At 44.5% G+C, this 21,145-nt stretch overlaps 1 protein-coding gene across 1 annotated transcript in view; it reads right to left on the reverse strand.

The window, feature by feature from the left end:
• Positions 1-20,325, reverse strand: part of LOC115079676 (myosin-IIIb-like) — a gene marked incomplete in the record, with an annotated part of 167,255 nt that extends 146,930 nt beyond the window's left edge. The window contains 1 exon segment of the mRNA XM_029583432.1: positions 20,026-20,325. Within this exon segment, the coding sequence (XP_029439292.1) occupies positions 20,026-20,142 (117 nt within the window).
• Between the last annotated feature and the right edge of the window lie 820 nt (positions 20,326-21,145).

Below are 21,145 nucleotides of genomic sequence, written 5' to 3' on the forward strand. Positions count from 1 at the left end.
TGATTAACGTTTACTTGTTCCGTTCCACTCATTATTTTATAGACCTCTATCATATCCCCCCTCAGCCGTCTCTTCTCCAAGCTGAACAGCCCTAACCTCTTCAGCCTTTCCTCATAGGGGAGCTGTTCCATTCCCTTTATCATTTTGGTTGCCCTTCTCTGTACCTTTTCTAATTCTGCTCTATCTATCTTGAGATGCGGTGACCAGAACTGCACACAGTGCTCAAGATGAGGTCGCACCATGGAGCCGCTGGCCTAAAAAAAAATAAGGTGGAAGCAAACAGGGAGGTTCATGTTGGTATTCACAGTGGGTGGGGGGGTATTGGGGCTCAAGGCCACATTTTGTTGTGTGCTTTAAGGAAGGGGCCAGTGCCATCATCGTGCGGTTCTTTTGTTTTTTAATTAATTTTTTCACATTTGGAAGGAGTCGGGGGCCGCCTTTACCAGCAGCCCTGGGTTGAGACAGGGGTCAGCACTGACCCACGTGCAATCTGCCTGTTTGGCTGCGACTTCTTTTATTATTTTTCTGCTGCTTTATTCATGCATGCAAATGACATGCAAAGAAGGTCATTGTAATAGGGGAGGATATCTGGGCAGGGAAAAGGAAAATATTCATAATATAAATGGGTTAGAGCCCTAACACGGCTTGATGAATAGATTGATGGATAGATTTGTAAGCCCTCTGGGACAGTAGCTGAATGTAAATCTGCTTTGAAGAGCTGAAAAAGAGAATATAACAACATCTATTCTTTTACGTTCATTTACGTTCTTTCGATTTAATCCCCTGCTTCTTTTCTATGCTCCAAGTTGTATTACGCCCTTGTTTTATTGTAACTGCATACCTTAGCCTTCTCTTGTTTAATGTTTTATTATTATTACTACGATTATTATTATTATTATTATTATTATTATTAAGATAAATATTAGTTTCTACCTTTTTTGTTACCTATCCACTTGTTAATTGTAAACCGACATGATGCGATATCTATTGTGAATGCCGGTATAGAAAAACTTTAAATAAATAAATAATAAATAAATCTGATAATCCCCAAATAACACAGCTTGTAATGTTATCACCTGAAAAAATGCTACTGAGTAATAATGAGCGTAGGAGCATAAATATTAATTAGCAGAACATTAGTTTGACCTAATGTAAACAAAATCACAACCCAGCTTCCTTCTAAATCCAAACACTAATATAAAATGCTACAGTTAGTGGTTTTTTTACTCAACCAAAATTAATTCATTCTGTCGGTCCCCTCAGTGTACACACATTTTTACACCTTTCCTCGCAGGTGTAAGTCATTCTGTCGGTCCCCTCAGTGTACAGACACACTTTTACACCTTTCCTCACAGGTGTAAGTCATTCTGTCGGTCCCCTCAGTGTACAGACACACTTTTACACCTTTCCTCGCAGGTGTAAGTCATTCTGTCGGTCCCCTCAGTGTACAGACACACTTTTACACCTTTCCTCGCAGGTATAAGTCATTCTGTCGGTCCCCTCAGTGTACAGACACACTTTTAAACTTTTCCTCGCAGGTTTAAGTCATTCTGTCGGTCCCCTCAGTGTACAGACACACTTTTAAACTTTTCCTCGCAGGTTTAAGTCATTCTGTCGGTCCCCTCAGTGTACAGACACACTTTTACACCTTTCCTCGCAGGTGTAAGTCATTCTGTCGGTCCCCTCAGTATACAGACACACTTTTACACCTTTCCTCTCAGGTGTAAGTCATTCTGTCTGTCCCCTCAGTGTACAGACACACTTTTACACCTTTCCTCGCAGGTGTAAGTCATTCTGTCTGTCCCCTCAGTGTACAGACACACTTTTACACCTTTCCTCGCAGGTATAAGTCATTCTGTCGGTCCCCTCAGTGTACAGACACACTTTTACACCTTTCCTCTCAGGTGTAAGTCATTCTGTCGGTCCCCTCAGTGTACAGACACACTTTTACTCCTTTCCTCTCAGGTGTAAGTCATTCTGTCGGTCCCCTCAGTGTACAGACACACTTTTACACCTTTCCTCACAGGTGTAAGTCATTCTGTCGGTCCCCTCAGTGTACAGACACACTTTTACTCCTTTCCTCTCAGGTGTAAGTCATTCTGTCGGTCCCCTCAGTGTACAGACACACTTTTACACCTTTCCTCACAGGTATAAGTCATTCTGTCGGTCCCCTCAGTGTACAGACACACTTTTACACCTTTCCTCGCAGGTGTAAGTCATTCTGTCGGTCCCCTCAGTGTACAGATACACTTTTACACCTTTCCTCTCAGGTTTAAGGGACACTATGCAGGAAACCAAAGTAAAGCAGATTTAAGTTTAAGCTAATTAATTTCTTTCATTTAATCAGATGGTTCAGACTTTTAACATTCAAGGAGATAACGTTAATCACAGAAACAGCAAGGGAAGCAGGTGAGTGGTGAATTCATAGGCATGAGAATAAGAAGCATACTAGTTCAGGATATCAGTGAAAACAGTAACTCCCAGACTGCAAACAGCCAGGGGACGGGGAGAGTCCAGCAGATGAGCCCCACAGCAGCTCACATAACACAATACATCTATAGATGGAAGGTTTTTGCTTTTCTGAGATAGATATAATGTGCAACCTGCCACCGCGGCAATCAGCTGGTTTAGACAGCCCTGCTCGGACACTCGCTGAAGGTTTCACTGCCGTGGAAAGCTCTGCCCGAATCAGTCTCCTTCTACACTTCATTTTAAAGTTGTTTTGCTACGATTGCCTACAATTGTTTTGTCTAATTATATTTGCAGACTTTAAATTAGCTGATACTTTTCCTTTGAGAAACTGAATGAGGCAGTTACAATGTAGCAGCACATCAAGCTGCGAGCATTCAGCTTACATGACTGAGTTACACTATCAGATCAGGCTGAATTTTAGTGTCACGGCACTATGTGGGTACAATTTGTTTTGCTCCACTGTGTACAGGGTTCATTGGTGAAACATCTGAAGGCCCGTTGTACAGGGTACTTCCAGTGCACTCTCTTTAATATGATAAGCTATGCAGTGAGCAGCTGATTTCACATGGGTTTATAATGCAACGGCTTCCTTAAGCAGCATTTCTGCTGCATATATTTTCAAACATCAGTTTCTCCTACAATTTGAAGCAGATCCCTGCCCCCCACGCAATTTAGAAAAACTTTGTATCACCAACATCTCTGCATAAAATGATAAAATGAGGAAAGTAGTTAGAAAAAACTGAAAGGTGCACATGCAAAGGTTAAAAGTGTTCAACAGGCTTGGACATTGTTTAAAAATACAATCCTAGAGGCGCAGTCCATATGTATTCCACGCATTAAGAAAGGTGGAAGGAAGGCAAAATGATTACCGTCATGGTTAAAAGGTGAGGTGAGGGGAGGGGAGGGGAGGTGAGAGACTGCGAGCTATTGTGAGTGAAATCCTACCTGCATTGCCGGGAGCTAATTAAAAGCTAGCTTCAACGGAGCCCCAGACGCTGTTTCCTGACCCCGCCTCTGACGTCATCAACGGGGACCAGAGGGGCCTTAAAAGCGGCCCTAGTGCAGCGCGCGGCTTTGATCGAGAATTTGCCATCAGGAGAAAACATCTTTGCGGAGATAGGAAAGATTAAGAACTTCCACCACCATAGCCCTTCTCTTGGTAAGATATAGAGACATTGAATTAGTGCATGTAACAGTGTCTGCTCTGTCCATGTTGTTTTGTAAAAAATGCCCCCTAAGAGAAAAGGGAAGGTTAGAGTAAATCCCTCTACTCCCTCAATCCCTTCGGGACAGCGCACAATACCGCAGTATACTGTAAATTACCCTCATATGGATGTGACAAATTTACCCGTTGTTGAGACAGAGGAAGGAGCTTCTGCCTCATCTGGGGATATCACCTTAAGTCCTCCAGTCCTGAGAAAAATTACATCGACACCCTCACAAATAATCCCAGAAATGGTTTTGGCAACCAATGAACCTATAAGGTCAATAGAGTTGCCAGAGGGTGAAACCAGGGAATCTGTAAGGGAGGCATCAGCGATGAATCAGGAGGATAATGTCAATGCGGCTATGTTTTCTTCTTCTGAAATTGATTTAGAGAATTTATTTCCAAAACCAGCTGTCGTGACATTAGACTCTCTATGGAGGCTTGTGGCACAGCTTGGGTCTGATGTGAAAAAATGTTCTCAACAAATAGCAACATGTGTACAGAAGGTGGACAATATTTCCTTAGAATATAATACAAAATGGCAAGAATATAATACTCGAATTCAAGGATTAGAAGATAGTACAAAAAAAGGGCTAGAAGTACAGTCTACGATTATAAGAGAACAACAATCGATAAATAGAAGAATAGAATATTTAGATAACCGCCTAAGGCGACTTAATCTTAGGCTTCTAAATTTCCCCAAAATCATGGGAGAACAGCTCAGAATTACGTTAAAGAGATATCTCTCTGAAATTCTGAAGATTCCATCAGAAAAGATGCCATCGTTTAATAGTTTATTTCTTGCCAATGCGTAATGTTAGGGGAACTAATGAGAATCAACATCAATTAGATTTACAAAATCTAACACAATTTTTAGAGTCCTCTACAGTAGAAATAATAGAAAGAGCCACCTTATTGGTTTCCTTTGTATATACCTGATCTTAGTTATGTTATGCGTTGCTATTTTCAAAATCTAAGGGTTAATTTTCACGATCAATTTATACAGATTTTCCCAGACCTAGCAAGGTCTACATAGGAGAGGAGGAAAGGCTTCCTATCATTACGACAGGAAGCCCAATCAATTGGAGCAACATTTCGGTTAAAATTTCCTTGTAAATGTATTCTGAAATTAAATAGTGAAATCTATATATATTTTCTTCCTGAACATTTGAAAACTTTTTTGGATTCTCGTAAATCTGAGCTCCCTACCTCCTCTCAAGTAAGCCCCATATCTCAGGAGTAATTAGTTAGATAGGATAATTTCATGTAAATGCTATTTTCCTAGAAATGTTTTTTCTAGTATTGCTCCTTTTGTCTGGATCTCTAATATCTACTCCCAGAATATTGTGGTCTAAGTTAAATGGATGATGTTTTTTCTTTTGGTAGATTATATATTTTTCCGTGTGAAATGTATGTTTCCTATGTTTCTGACAAAGTGAATATTACTTTGTAATAAGGTGAAATATTTAAAAAAAAAAAAAAAAAAAAAAAGGTGAGGTGAAAGGCTATTTTAGCCAAAAAAAACATCCTTCAAAAATTGGAAGAAGGATCCATCTGAAGAAAATGGGATAAAACATAAGCATTGTCAAGTTAAGTGTAAAACATTGATAAGACAGGCAAAGAGACAATTTGAAAAGAAGTTGGCCATAGAGGCAAAAACTCATAATAAAAACTTTTAAAAAATATATCCAAAGCAAGAAACCTGTGAGGGAGTCGGTTGGACCATTAGATGATCGAGGGGTTAAGGGGGCTCTTAGGGAAGATAAGGCCATTGCAGAAAGACATAGAAAGAAATGTGATTTATAAGTCATGTATTATCTTTGACACTTTAATAAAAATACATTAAAAAAAAAAAAAAGAAAGACTACATTAATTCTTTGCTTCTGTGTTTACTAATGAGGATGTTGGAGAGATACCAGTTTCAGAGATGGTTTTCAGGGTAATGAGAAATGAACCAAATCAATGCGAACCTGGAACATGTAGGCCAGATTGACAAACTAAAGAGTAGCAAATCACTTGGACCAAATGGTATGTATCCTAGGGTACTGAAGGAACTCAAAAATGAAATTTCTGATCTATTAGTTAAAATTTGTAACCTATCATTAAAATCATCCATTGTATCTAAAGACTGGAGGGTGGCCAATGTAACCCCAATATTTAAAAAGGACTCCAGGAGCGATCTGGGTAACTATAGACCAGTGAGCCTGACTTCAGTGCCGGAAAAAATAGTGGAAACTATTCTCAAGATCAAAATCGTAGAGCATATAGAAAGACATGATTTAATGGAACACAGTCAACATGGCTTTACCCAAGTGAAGTCTTGCCTAACAAATCTGCTTCATTTTTTTGAAGGGGTTAATAAACATGTGAATAAAGGTGAACCTGTAGATGTAGTATATTTGGATTTTCAGAAGGCATTTGACAAAGTCCCTCATGAGAGGCTTCTAGGAAACTAAAAAGTCATGGGATAGGAGGCGACGTCCTTTCGTGGATTACAAACTGGTTAAAAGACAGGAAACAGAGAGTAGGATTAAATGGACAATTTTCTCAGTGGAAAAGGGTAAACAGTGGAGGGCCTCAGGGATCTGTACTTGGACCGGTGCTTTTCAATATATTTATAAATGATCTGGAAAGGAATACGACGAATGAGGTTATCAAACTTGCGGATGATACAAAATTATTCAGAGTAGTTAAATCACAAGCGGATTGTGATACATTACAGGAGGACCTTGCAAGACTGGAAGATTGGGCATCCAAATGGCAGATGAAATTTAATGTGGACAAGTGCAAGGTGTTGCATACATGAAAAAATAATCCTTGCTGTAGTTACACGATGTTAGGTTGCATATTAGGAGCTACCACACAGTAAAAAGATCTAGGCATCATAGTGGATAATACTTTAAAACTGTCAGCTCAGTGTGCTGCAGCAGTCAAAAAAGCAAACAGAATGTTGGGAATTATTAGGAAGGGAACGGTTAATAGAACGGAAAATGTCATAATGCCTCTATATCGCTCCATGGTGAGACCACACCTTGAATACTGTGTACAATTCTGGTCGCCACATCTCAAAAAAGATATAGTTGCGATGGAGAAGGTACAGGGAAGGGCAACCAAAATGATAAAGGGGATGGAACAGCTTCCCTATGAGGAAAGACTAAAGAGGTTAGGACTTTTTAGCTTGGAGAAGAGACGACTGAGGGGGGGATATGATAGAGGTGTATAAAATCATGAGAGGTCTAGAACGGGTAGGTGTGACTCTGTTATTTACACTCTCGAATAATAGAAGGACTAGGGGGGCATTCCATGAAGTTAGCAAGTAGCACTTTTAAGACTAATCAGAGAAAATTCTTTTTCACTCAACGCACAATAAACCTCTGGAATTTGTTGACAGAGGAGGTGGTTAGTGCAGTTAGTGTAGCTGGGTTCAAAAAAGGTTTGAATAAGTTCTTGGAGGAGAAGTCCATTAACGGCTATTAATCAAGTTTACTTAGGAATAGCCACTGCTATTAATTGCATCAGTAGCATGGGATCTTCTTAGTGTTTGGGTAATTGCCAGGTTCTTATGGCCTGGCTTGGCCACTGTTGGAAACAGGATGCTGGGCTTGATGGACTCTTGGTCATATTGCACTCAGAAGCCAGTGTCGGTCTCTAAAATCAGAGGGAAGAAGAAAAGCCCTGCAGCCAAGTATTCTAGATGAGAAAGCAGGCGAGAAGTGTGACTTATAGAACGAGAGAGGAAGAGTGGGGAAACGTTTCATTATCAAACCGATAGGCTCAGCCCGCAGTCTGCAAACAAACGCAAGACTTATTTATTTAATGCATTTTCTTTCCTGAAAGCTCAAAATGGGGAACAAAAACCAAATACAATCAAAAGAAAATCAAATGAAACATGAAAGCAGATACACAGAAAAATGAAGAAAAAAAAAAAAAGACCTAAAACAGTAAAGCAACATGAAAATAAGAAATCTAATCAGAGTATAAAAATATCATCAGTTGAATTACAGTGCAAATCATTAAAGGACAATCATAAACCCTCAGCAAATGTAGAGAACCAGCAACTATCAAAAGGTAAAAAAAAATTATTATACAAAAAAGCAAACCTCCAAAAAACCCCTGCTAACATGAGCAGAGCCCGAAGGCAAACGTACAGCTCGCCGAAGCCTCTGTTACAGCTCTCGCCTTTGAGTTCCTATCCGCACCTTATCGCGATCACTGCTCTTAGAATAAATATTCTCTGAACTTTCCGGTAGTCTGGGAAGAGGGCGCGGGTCCCTAACACAGGGGGAATATTCTGTTTCATGTAAGAATCCTTACCTTTATTTGGAAGGCGCAAGAATTCGGGCGAGCCAGGATTGTAGTGCGGATAATAGTCGCAAACGTCTCCTGGCTAAAAGGTGGAATCTGACATCGGAGAAATGCAGTTTAAAATCGTACACTGAGAAAAGGAAAGGCTTTAAGAGGCAGAGAACGGATTCGGGTAAACGAAAAACTGGCCACCATTTTGTACTGTGCAACAAGTGGGGAGAGATGCTTGTGTTTTGTGGAAAACTACCCCCATTTTACTGGGGAGGGTCGTAAATGTCCATCTCACCCTGGTGCCAACACTGTGACACTCAGCCCTCCACGTGCAAATGCCCTTAGCCTCTCACCTCTTAATGTCCATCTCACCCTGGTGCCAACACTGTGACACTCAGCCCTCCACGTGCAAATGCCCTTAGCCTCTCACCTCTTAATGTCCATCTCACCCTGGTGCCAACACTGTGACACTCAGCCCTACATGCGTAAATGCCCTTAGCCTCACACCTCTTGCCATTAATTCATGAAGCAACGTCTAGGGGTAGGAAGGATGAAGACTTCCCCTGTGCACCAGCTCCTTTTGGTTTTAGCTGAGGGCTACTGCCTTGCTCACCGGCCTTCCTTCTAAAAAGCCCCTGGTAAGATCATGGGGCCTGAAGAGAGGATCATCTGCCAGGAGATGAACGTTTGGCTGTAACCAGACTTCATTACTGCTCTCTCGATGCTTTGCTGTTCAACCTGTGCTTTGATTTTTGTGAGAAAATTCCATTTTTTGTTGAAATAACATTTTGGCAAGTTGGACCCACCAAACCTGTGTGGACAGAGCTCTTTTTCAGGGTCTGAATTGGCCTGGGATGAGGGTTTCCAGTTCAGCATTGAAGAGGCAGCCAGAGAGTGAAAGTCTTCCTGTGCAAAGAGAGCACCTGGGATCCAGAAAAGGAGCCCGGATTTGTCCCTCATCGGTACCACTTACCTTTTATGTACCTCAGGTTGGCTTTAAACTGCAAAGAACTTACAATGTTATTCTGACAGCTAGAAACTGCTTGCTGGATTTTTCCTTCTGCCTAAAGCAAAGGGTAGATTTGATGCAGCTGGAACGAGGACATGCGAGGTGAGAGCAGGAAAATGCCAGCGTTTGCAGAATGGCTGCTGGTCAGGACCCGGGAAAGTGAGGAATGGTAACGCATATCTGCATAAAGCAGTCTGGCTGGGGAAGAGTTAGGTCAGGGGGCAGAGACATTTTCAATTCAACTCTCACTGTTTACAATTAGTCACCCACTGTGCCCAGGTCGGGCTTATCCCACGGAGCCAGCGCTGCAGTCAGCCCAGGATCTCTACAGGCTCAAGTACAGCCGAAGGTTAAGACAGATTTCAGCAAAGCTTTTGATACGGGGCCACATAGAAGCTTGGGAGTGGGAGTCAAGGTAGTGACGTAGATTACAAACTGCTTGATGGATTGAAGCCAGCGGGTGATGGTAAATGGAAGCCACTCTGAAGAGAGAATGGTGTTAAGTGGAGCGCCACAGGCATCCGTGCAGGGACTGATGCTCTTCAATATCTTTGTGAGCGACATAGGGATAGAAGGTAAATTGTGCCTATTTGTGGATGATACTAAGATCCACACCTGAAGGAGTAGAGAGAATGAAAAGTGATTTAAGAAACCTTGAAGAGAGGTAGAAGATTTGGCAGCTGGGATTTGATACCAAGAAGTACAGAGTCATGCATCTGCGATGCAGTAATCCAGAAGAGCTGTGTGTGATGGGGGTGAATGACTGATATGCACGGAACAAGAGCAGGACCTTGGGGTGAAAGTGTCTGGAGATCTGAAGGTGGCGAAGCAATGGGAAACGGTGATAGCTCTTACATGGGTATCTTTCTCTGTACATAGCGGGAGGATTTATAAGAAGAGAAGAACATGCCATACTGGGTCAGACCGAGGACCAATCAAGCCCAGCATCCTGTTTCTAATCCAGGTTACAAGTACCTGGGAAATTACACAAACATGAAAGAGATTCCATGCTACTGAAGTCAGTAGTAACAGTAGCCATTCCCTAAGTAACCTTGATTAATAGCAGTGTATGGACTTCTCCTCCAAGAACTTATCCAAACCTTTTTTAAAAGGTTAGGGCAGCTATACTAACTGCCCTAACCATATCATCCGGCAATGAATTCCAGAGTTTAATTGTGCGTTGAGTGAAAAATAATTTTCTCTGATTTGTTTTAAATGTGCTACTTGCTAACTTTATGGAGTGCTCCCTAGTCCTTCTATTATCTGAAAGAGTAAACAACCAATTCACATTTATCCGTTCTAGTCCTCTCATGATTTTATAAACTTCTATCATATCCCCCCTCAGCCGTCTCTTCTCCAAGCTGAACAGCCCTAACCTCTTCAGCCTTTCCTCATGGGGCAGCCGTTCCATGCCCTTTATCATTTTGCTTGCCCTTCTCTGTACCTTCTCCATCGCAATTATATCTTTTTTGAGATGTGGCGACCAGAATTGTACACAGTATTCAAGGTGCGGTCTCACCATGGAGTGATACAGAGGCATAATGACATTTTCCGTTTTATTAACCATTCCCTTTCTAATAATTCCCAACATTCTGTTTGCTTTTTTGACTGCCACAGCACACTGAGCTGACGATTTTAAAGTATTATCCACTATGATGCTTAGATCTTTTTCCTGGTTGGTAGCTCCTAATATGGAACCCAACATTATGTAATTATAGCAAGGGTTATTTTTCCCTATATGCAACACCTTGCACTTGTCCACATTAAATTTCATCTGCCATTTGGATGCCCAATCTTCCAGCCTTGCCAGGTCCTCCTGTAATGTATCACAATCCCCATGTCATTTAACTACTCTGCATAATTTTGTGTCATCTGCAAATTTGATCATCTCAGTCATTGTATCTCTTTCCAGATCATTTATATATATATTAAAAGCACAAGTCCAAGTACAGATCCCTGAGGCACTCCACTGTTTACCCTTTTCCACTGAGAAAATTGTCCATTTAATCCTATTCTCTGTTTCCTTTTAACCAGTTTGTAATCCACGAAAGGACATCGCCTCCTATCCCATGACTTTTAGTTTTCTTAGAAGCCTCTCATGAGGGACTTTATCAAACGCCTTCTGAAAATCCAAATACACTACATCTACCGGTTCACCTTTATCCACATGTTTATTAACCCCTTCAAAAAAATGAAGCAGATTTGTTAGGCAAGACTTCCCTTGGGTAAATCCATGTTGACTGTGTCCCATTAAATCATGTCTTTCTATATGCTCTACGATTTTGATCTTGAGAATAGTTTCCACTATTTTTCCCAGCACTGAAGTCAGGCTCACTGGTCTATAGTTACCTGGATCGCCCCTGGAGCCCTTTTTAAATGTTGAGGTTACATTGGCCACCCTCCAGTCTTCAGGTACAATGGATGATTTTAATGATAGGTTACAAATTTTTACTAATAGATCAGAAATTTCATTTTTTAGTTCTTTTAGAGCCCTGGGGTGTATACCATCCGGTCCAGGTGATTTACTACTCTTCAGACTGTCAATCTGGCCTACTATATCTTCCAGGTTCACCATGATTTGGTTCACTTCATCCAAATTATCACCCTTGAAAACAGTTTCTGGAACCGGCATCTCTCCAAAATCCTCATTAGAAAAAACATGGAAGCAAAGAATTAATTTAGTCTTTCTGCAATGGCCTTATCTTCCCTAAATGCCCCTTTAACCTTTCTCGCCCGCTCCCCGCACACCGGAGATCCTCCTGGAGCCCATCGGAGGCCGCAGATCGGCCCCTGCTCCCTCTCTCCGCCACGAGGAGTCGACCAGTGAGCCTCCCCAGGCCTGCTATCTGACCCCGCCGTGCCTGCCTGCTCCAGCAGAAGACTTCTCCCACCTGCTTCAGAGACGCGCCGAGGGACAGGACTTTTAAACCGCGCCAGTGAACCATAGGTGTTGTGCACCAAAGGAGCACGACCGAAGGGCCTTCCCCTTTGTACTGCTCCCTTTGTTCTCCTCTGTTCGGCCCACATCAGTTTTGTCCCTTAATCCCTTGTCTCTACTCCCCTACCCTCAAAACTCCCCAGCCCTCTTCCTTCAGCAGCCCCCCTGGTCTCATCACCTCCATGTTTCACCGCTCCCCTAAACCCCTAACAGCCTCCTAGAACTTCACCTGACTGCCTGCTGCTATGTTGAACAACGCCTAACAAACCCTATCCAGCAAAACGCCATCGCCTGGCCCTCCCTCATCGACCAACCCCTCCCCTCACCCTCTCCCTGACACTCTAACTAGTCACTACAATCCACAGATTAGCCACAACCCTCCTATTTCACCTTCCTATACCCTACCACCCCACCTCTCTCGAGCTCAGACACCAAGACCTCCACCAACAACCCACCATAATCCAACATCCCCCATGGCACGAGCTATCATGGAAGCAAAGCAAATTCTCAAGATCAAAACTCAATCCCATGGCCACAAGATTCCTTCAAAAAGATTAGCCATTCACCCAAGGTCATTAATCCCAATTCTGATATCCCCTATGACCCAGCTACTTGGCCTCACTGTTTTCTCACTAACACTATTCAATGCACAATCTCTTATTTAAAAAAACTCCAATCCTAAACGACATCTTAACAGACCACAAGCCCAACATATGCGCCATCACTGAAACATGGCTCAAACAAACAGACATGGTCCTAACCAACCAGCTTCCGACTCACCTCTATGACATCATCTCAATTCCGAGGAGCAACAAAAGAGGAGGTGGCCTGCTCTTAGCCTCAAAGAAAGAACACGGATTTAGGCTTCAAACCATACACTCAGAACCCCACTTTGAAATAGCCTACTTTAAATCCAATCAACTACAAATTTGTCTGGTATACACCCCTCCAGGACTGCTGGAACGCAATGCCTCCCCACTAACTGAATTCATCACGGAAAATATTGACATGGAGACCCCTGCAATCATCCTTGGTGACTTCAATTTACACAGACACCTTTCCCCTATCCCCCAACTGCGAAGTCCTCCTAACCACCCTAACAGCAATGGGATTCAAACAAATCATAGACTCCCCTACACACAAAGCAGGTCACTCCTTAGACCAAATTTTCATAAACTCACACATACAAACCTCGAATCCGCCCACATGCACACCCATCCCATGGTCCGATCACACTCTCATTCACGAAAATTTCTTCATTAACAAAACAGACATCTCCACACCCAATCACACATCTACAATAATAATGGACGGCCATCTTTAAAAATGGCGCAGGCCATCCAGTGCTCCTACCATGTGACAGGGGCCAGCCAATGGCACCGATAACCCCTGTCACATGGTAAGGGCAAAGGGCCATCGGCGCCATTTTGATTAATGGCAGCCGCGGCCCGAGAGCGGGAGATCGCTCCCGGGACCCCCTCTGGTCCACCAGGTACTTTTAAAAAGTTTGGGGAGGTGTGGGGAGGGTGGGGGGATTAGAAAGAATTAAACTTAAAGGGTTGGGTGTTTTGTTTTTTTTCGGCACAACACAGCTGATTAAAACAGTTAAAAACTGCAGGAACGAAGATTTCCCGCAGTTTTTACCCGAATCCGATACCGGAAACGATTCCTGTACCGATTCATATCCCTACTACAAAGTCAAAATTGGCAACAGTGAATCCGATCCCATCAAACTCACTCAAGGCGTACCACAAGGTTCCTCCCTATCCTCCACACTCTTCAACATATATATCCTCCCCTTATGCAAACTACTAGCCGACCTAGGATTCACACACTTCACTTACGCCGATAACGTCCAAATTCTAATCCCCATCACTGAATCCATATCCAAATCACTCCAAATATGGGAAACACACCTAACAACCATCAACCAACTACTTACGCAAATGAATTTAGCACTAAATACCACCAAAACCAAGCTCCTAATACTGTGTCACAAACTAAACGACAAAATCCTAGCAGACAACACCTCCAATCAAGCAAAACACCCAATTGCTCAAGATGTAAGAAACCTGGGTGTCATCCTAGATAGCGAATTAAGCCTTAAAAAATTCATAAACACTACAATGAAAGACTGCTATTATAAATTACACCTTCTTAAAAAATTAAGACCCCTCCTGCACCACAGTGATTTGAGAACAGTTCGCCAAGCACTAATCTTCTCCAAAATAGACAACTGCAACTCCATACAACTAGGACTCCCTGCAGCAACTCTCAAACCCCTTCTTCAATTGCTACAAAATGCCACAGCCAGAATCCTCACAAATACCCGTAAAAATGAACACGTTACCCCTATTCTAAAAGACCTCCACTGGCTTCCGATCCAATTCAGAATACGCTATAAGAGTCTAACACTCATACACAAGACTCTGCAAAACAAAGACATAAACTGGCTCAACTCCGCCTTCCATTTCCAAAGCCCACGAAGAAACACCAGATCCGGCAATAATGGAACCCTACCAATATCCTCACCCAAACTTACACACCAGATCCGGCAATAACGGAACCCTACCAATATCCTCACCCAAACTTACACACCTCACCTCAACCTGGGAACGAGCACTATCTCTTGCCGGCCCTTCTTTATGGAACACCATGACACAAGGACTAAGGCTAGAACCAAACACCCAAAACGTCAAAAAGAAACTGTAAACCTGGCTGTTCAAACAAGCCTTCACATGACCCCCGCCCACCTGCCCCCTCTCATACTCAAAAGCCCCTGCATAAAGTATGTGCTCTCTTCCCTTACTGTTGCAACCGTCCCTTCCCAACGGCTTCACTCCGCCTACCTTTCTTTCTTTGCTCCTCCTCTTGCTGTGGATGGACGCCTGGCTGCCATCCTCTTCGGCGTCCCTGAACCGGCTTGAGCGCTGTCTCCCGCCATCCTCCGCTTGTACCTTAGGGCACACGCACCGCGCGGCCCTCACTCTTATTTCCTACTTGGCGCGAACCTCAGGGGCATCCCCCTGTGATGATGTCACGCTGCCCAGATATTTAAAGCCTACGATGTTTGCTAGCCTTTGAGTTAGCACGGGGGCTTCTTATGGATGGGATTCGCTCTCCATACCCAGCTACTCTGCCTCTCCAATCTTCCATTGGACTCTTAACGCTAACGGGGTACCCGCTCCTCGGGGGCCTCACTTGCTTTCCAGGTCGCTGTCAGGAAACCGGTACTCGCTCCTCAAGGCCCATGTTCCCTGACTCGCTGCCTGCTCCTACCTTCTCTTCTGTTTGGAAGGATTCGCTATCTACAACACAAGTGAGTATTACCATCTTCACCTCAGAGCTGTTCCCTGGAACCAGGTACTCGCTCCTCAAGGGCCTGCCTCCGTTCCAGCCCTAGTGCCATCTCCTACGTGGAACCGCTGTGTGAGTACATTACCTTCAAGCCCCTCAGCTCTCAGGGATCAGGTACTCGCTCCTCGAGGGCCTGCCTCCGTTCCAGCCCTGGTGCCATCTCCTACATGGAACCGCTGTGTGAGTACATCACCTTCAAGCCTCTCAGGTCTCAGGGATCAGGTACTCGCTCCTCGAGGGCCTGCCCCCGTTCCAACCCTAGTGCCATCTCCTACGTGGAACTGCTGGGTGAGTACATTACCTTCAAGCCTCTCAACTCTCAGGGATCAGGTACTCGCTCCTCGAGGGCCTGCCTCCGTTCCAGCCCTGGTGCCATCTCCTACGTGGAACCGCTGTGTGAGTACATTACCTTCAAGCCTCTCAGCTCTCAGGGATCAGGTTCTCACTCCGAGGGCCTGTCTCCGTTCCAGCCCTGGTGCCATCTCCTACGTGGAACCGCTGTGTGAGTACATTACCTTCAAGCCTCTCAGCTCTCAGGTACTCGCTCCTCGAGGGCCTACCCCCGTTCCAACCCTAGAGCCATCTCCTACGTGGAACCGCTGTGTGAGTAAGAACATAAGAAAATGCCATACTGGGTCAGACCAAGGGTCCATCAAGCCCAGCATCCTGTTTCCAACAGTGGCCAATCCAGGCCATAAGAACCTGGCAAGTACCCAAAAACTAAGTCTATTCCATGTAACCATTGCTAATGGCAGTGGGTATTCTCTAAGTGAACTTAATAGTAGGTAATGGACTTCTCCTCCAAGAACTTATCCAATCCTTTTTTAAACACAGCTATACTAACTGCACGAACCACATCCTCTGGCAACAAATTCCAGAGTTTAATTGTGCATTGAGTAAAAAAGAACTTTCTCCGATTAGTTTTAAATGTGCCCCATGCTAACTTCATGGAGTGCCCCCTAGTCTTTCTACTACCCGAAAGAATAAATAACCGATTCACATCTACCCGTTCTAGACCTCTCATGATTTTAAACACCTCTATCATATCCCCCTCAGTCGTCTCTTCTCCAAGCTGAAAAGTCCTAACCTCTTTAGTCTTTCCTCATAGGGAAGTTGTTCCATTCCCCTTATCATTTTGGTAGCCCTTCTCTGTACCTTCTCCATCACAATTATATCTTTTTTGAGATGCGGCGACCAGAATTGTACACAGTATTCAAGGTGCAGTCTCACCATGGAGTGATACAGAGGCATTATGACATTTTCCGTTTTATTCATCATTCCTTTTCTAATAATTCCCAACATTCTGTTTGCTTTTTTGACTGCTGCAGCACACTGTACCGACGATTTCAATGTGTTATCCACTATGACACCTAGGTCTCTTTCTTGGGTTGTAGCACCTAATATGGAACCCAACATTGTATAATTATAGCATGAGTACATCTCCTACAAGCCTCTCAGCTCTCAGGTACTCGCTCCTCGAGGGCCTACCCCCATTCCAGCCCTAGTGCCATCTCCTACGTGGAACCGCTGTGTGAGTACATCACCTTCAAGCCTCTCAGCTCTCAGGGATCAAGTACTCGCTCCTCGAGGGCCTGCCTCTGTTCCAGCCCTAGTGCCATCTCCTACGTGGAACCGCTGTGTGAGTACATTACCTTCAAGCCTCTCAGCTCTCAGGGATCAGGTACTCGCTCCTCGAGGGCCTGCCTCTGTTCCAGCCCTAGTGCCATCTCCTACGTAGAACCGCTGTGTGAGTACATTACCTTCAAGCCTCTCAGCTCTCAGGGATCAGGTACTCGCTCCTCGAGGGCCTGCCTCCCTTCCAGCCCTGGTGCCATCTCCTACGTGGAACCGCTGTGTGAGAACATTACCTCCAAGCCTCTCAGCTCTCAGGGATCAGATACTCACTCCTCGAGGGCCTGCCTCCGTTCCAGCCCTAGTGCCATCTCCTACGTGGAACCGCTGTGTTACATTACCTTCAAGCCTCTCAGCTCTCAGGGATCAGGTACTCGCTCCTCAAGGGCCTGCCTCTGTTCCAGCCCTAGTGCCATCTCCTACGTGGAACCGCTGTGTGAGTACATCTCCTACAAGCCTCTCAGCTCTCAGGGATCAGGTACTCGCTCCTCGAGGGCCTGCCTCTGTTCCAGCCCTAGTGCCATCTCCTACGTGGAACCGCTGTGTGAGTACATTTCCTTCAAGCCTCTCAGCTCTCAGGGATCAGGTACTCGCTCCTCGAGGGCCTGCACTCCCTATCCTGGGGTTCTCCATACTGGGACTTTGTGCATATTCCATTGTACTCACTCAGTTCTTTCCACTACAGCACTGCTACCGGAGGAGTCACTGTTCCAGCGCCTGAGGGATAATAGCCCAACGGGCTACTTCTGATGCTCACTACTGCCACCTCTGGTGGCTTCATCACATTGTCTAATAAAGGTTCAAATCTCTGTGTTTGTGTGTCCTGAGCCGAGCCTGACCTGTGGCCCCTCACGGGACTTCCCCCCGTGGGCATGGTCAGCCGCCACAGTGTCCAAGGGTCCACCCAAACCTCACTAATTATAACATTTACCATGATTATTAACATACAACTTCCAGATTTACTTTTACTTGTTCCTATTATGTTAGACTACACATGTTAGAATTATTGTTACTGTTGTTCCTGTTCTCCGCCTACCCTCAATCTCCACACTTCCTCTATGACCTTATTGTAATTCATCTGCCCTTAATATGGGCACGTTTTTAAGGCATTTTTTCAGATGTAACTTCCTTTCAGTTTCCGCTTGTTACACTGTAAACCGATGTGAGGTGAAAATGAATGTGGCTATAAATTCAGGATACTCTTTAAAGCCCTCATGATGATCCATAAGGCCTTACACAACATCTCCCCCCTCAACCTAACCTTCCAACTTCAGCAGCACATTACCATGAGACCCATCAGAAGAGCGTTCAGGGACATGCTACACACCCAGCCGGCCATAACCTCACTCAGGAAACGCGCCCTTTCCACAGCTGGTCCCTCACTCTGGAACTCGCTCCCTCCGGACCTCCGTCAAGAACCCTGCCTCTTGGTATTCAAAAAGAAGCTAAAGACCTGGCAGTTTAGCCAAGCGTTCCCTGAGAGCTAAGAGCCGATGAATCGAGCTTTAGAGTCGCTGGTCCACCAATCCCACTGTAAATATGTTCTGAATTTGTGTATGTTTTGAATTGTACTTTATTTTGCTAATCATGTTTTGAATTGCATTCCACTGGTTTCTCTGTAAGTTTCAGTTTCAACCTTGTTGCAATGTATCCGGCCCTGAGGCGACAGTTCAGTTCTCTGTAAACCGGTGAGATATGTATCCTATACAGGAACATCGGTATATAAAAATGAAAAATACATAAATAAATATATAAAAGCGAAAAGTAAGAAAATAAATAAAAATAAATGATCACTGCTTCAGATATATTTTAAAAGTTTTTACTGTGAGTTTTTGCCTCTACAGCCAACTTCTTTTCAAATTCTCTCTTAGCCTGTCTTATCAATGTCTTACATTTAACTTGCCAATGTTTATGCTTTATCCTATTTTCTTCTGTTGGATCCTTCTTCCAATTTTTTAATGAAGATCTTTTGGCTAAAATAGCTTCTTTCACCTCCCCTTTTAACCATGCCGGTAATTGTTTTGCCTTCTTTCCACCTTTCTTAATGTGTGGAATACATCTGGACTGTGCTTCTAGAATGGTATTTTTTAACAATGACCACGCCTCTTGCACATTTTTTACCTTTGCTGCTGCACTTTTTGGGGTTTTTTCTAACTATTTTCCTCATTTTATCAAAGTTTCCCTTTTGAAAATTCAGTGTTAGAGCTGTAGATTTACTTATTGTCCCCTTCCAGTCATTAAATCAAATTTGATCATATTATGATCACTATTGCCAAGCGGCCCCATCACCATTACCTCCCTCACCAAATCCTGTGCTCCACTGAGAATTAGATCTAAAATTGCTCCCTCTCTGGTCGGTTCCTGAACCAATTGCTCCATAAAGCAATCATTTATTCCATCACGATGATACATTTACCCAGTCAATACTTGGGTAATTTTAATCTCACTTTATTACTGCTTTACCAATCAGGTTTGCTTCCCTGATTTCTCTTAGCATTTAATCATGTTTCTGACCATTTTGGCCAGGTGGACGGTAGTATAGTCCTTTCACTATACTCTTACCCAACACACGTGGGATTTCTACCCATATAGATTCTACTGAGCATTTACTCTCTTGTATGATCTTTATCATTAGTACTCTGGTGTCTCTCTCTGTGCATAGGAGGACTTCTCATTGGTACTTTCTGTGTACATAGAGGGAGGATATTTCACTGATACTCTGGTATCATTCTGTGTACATAGAGGATATTTCACTGATAATCGGGTATCTTTCTCTGTACATAGAGGGAGGATTTCGCACTGGTAGACGGGTATCATTCTGTGTACATAGAGGGAGGATTTCGCACTGGTAGACGGGTATCATTCTGTGTACATAGAGGGAGGATATTTCACTGATACTCGGGTATCATTCTGTATGCATAGAGGGAGGATATTTCACTGATACTCGGGTATCTTTCCCTGTCCCACATTCGTGCAGGGGACGGTGATAGGGGTAAATAAGAAGAACCTTAAGATTTACATTATCCCTGATCCTGCTGCACGTGCTCCTCCCTCTGCAGTAACAGTGAAAGTTAGACAGACAGACAGACAGACGGAGACTTTTCGGGCTCTTACATAGATTTTCTGCTCCCGGAAGCGGCTCAGCAAAGTATCCAACAGCAGCTCCTCATCCAGCTCCGGCAGCACCGCAAGATCCTGCGGGAGAGACCCGGACCCATCGCCGGGGGTCATGGCTAAGGCAGGAGAGGGGAGGAGGCGACGCCTGCAGTCCTGGTCTCACCCCCGGGACTCCCCACAGTCTCTCAACCCCTTAACCGGGACTCTCCCCCACCCCGATCTCTCAGCTCCTCCTAACCCGCACTCTTAGGGAGGCTCCGCTTCCTTACTCTCCTCTTCCCCAATTTCCGGCTTCTTATCTGCACATCGGAGGCAGCCGGGCACACAACGATCACTAACCCCGCCCACAATAGAACACACGCGCCCTAAACGTACTAACCACGCCCTCGAGCTACCATGCCACGCCCACTAACGCGCCTTTAACCATCAAAGGTCCAACCCACAGAACACGCTTCTAATCTAAAACTCCGCCCACTAACGCACCTTTACTGATACATTGTATCCCTCACGCTGGAAACCATTTCCCCCTCCCACACCTTCTCCTACATCCTATCTCCTCCCCCCACCTATGTACTCCCCCTGCATCCTCTCCTTTCCCCTCACCCTTATCCCATACCCTCCCTTACCCACCTATCTCCTCCCCTCACCTCCTTCCCCTACATCCTATCTCCTCCCTCTGCATCCTCTCCTTTCCCCTCACCCTTATCCCATACACCCCATCTCTTACCCACCTATCTCCTCCCCTCACCTCCCCCCACCTATGTACTCCCTCTGCATCCTCTCCTTTCCCCTCACCCTTATCCCATACACCCCATCTCTTACCCACCTATCTCCTCCCCTCCCCTCCTTCCCCTACATCCTATCTCCTCCCCCCACCTCCTTCCCCTACATCCTATCTCCTCCCCCTGCATCCTCTCCTTTCCCCTCACCCTTATCCCATACCCTCCATCTCTTACCCACCTATCTCCTCCCCTCCCCTCCTTCCCCTACATCCTATCTCCTCCCCTCACCTCCTTCCCCTACATCCTATCTCCTCCCCCCCACCTATGTAATCCCTCTGCATCCTCTCCTTTCCCCTCACCCTTATCCCATACACTCCATCTCTTACCCACCTATC

Source organism: Rhinatrema bivittatum, chromosome 1, assembly GCF_901001135.1.
Source record: "Rhinatrema bivittatum chromosome 1, aRhiBiv1.1, whole genome shotgun sequence".
Classification (NCBI taxonomy): Eukaryota; Metazoa; Chordata; class Amphibia; order Gymnophiona; family Rhinatrematidae; genus Rhinatrema; species Rhinatrema bivittatum.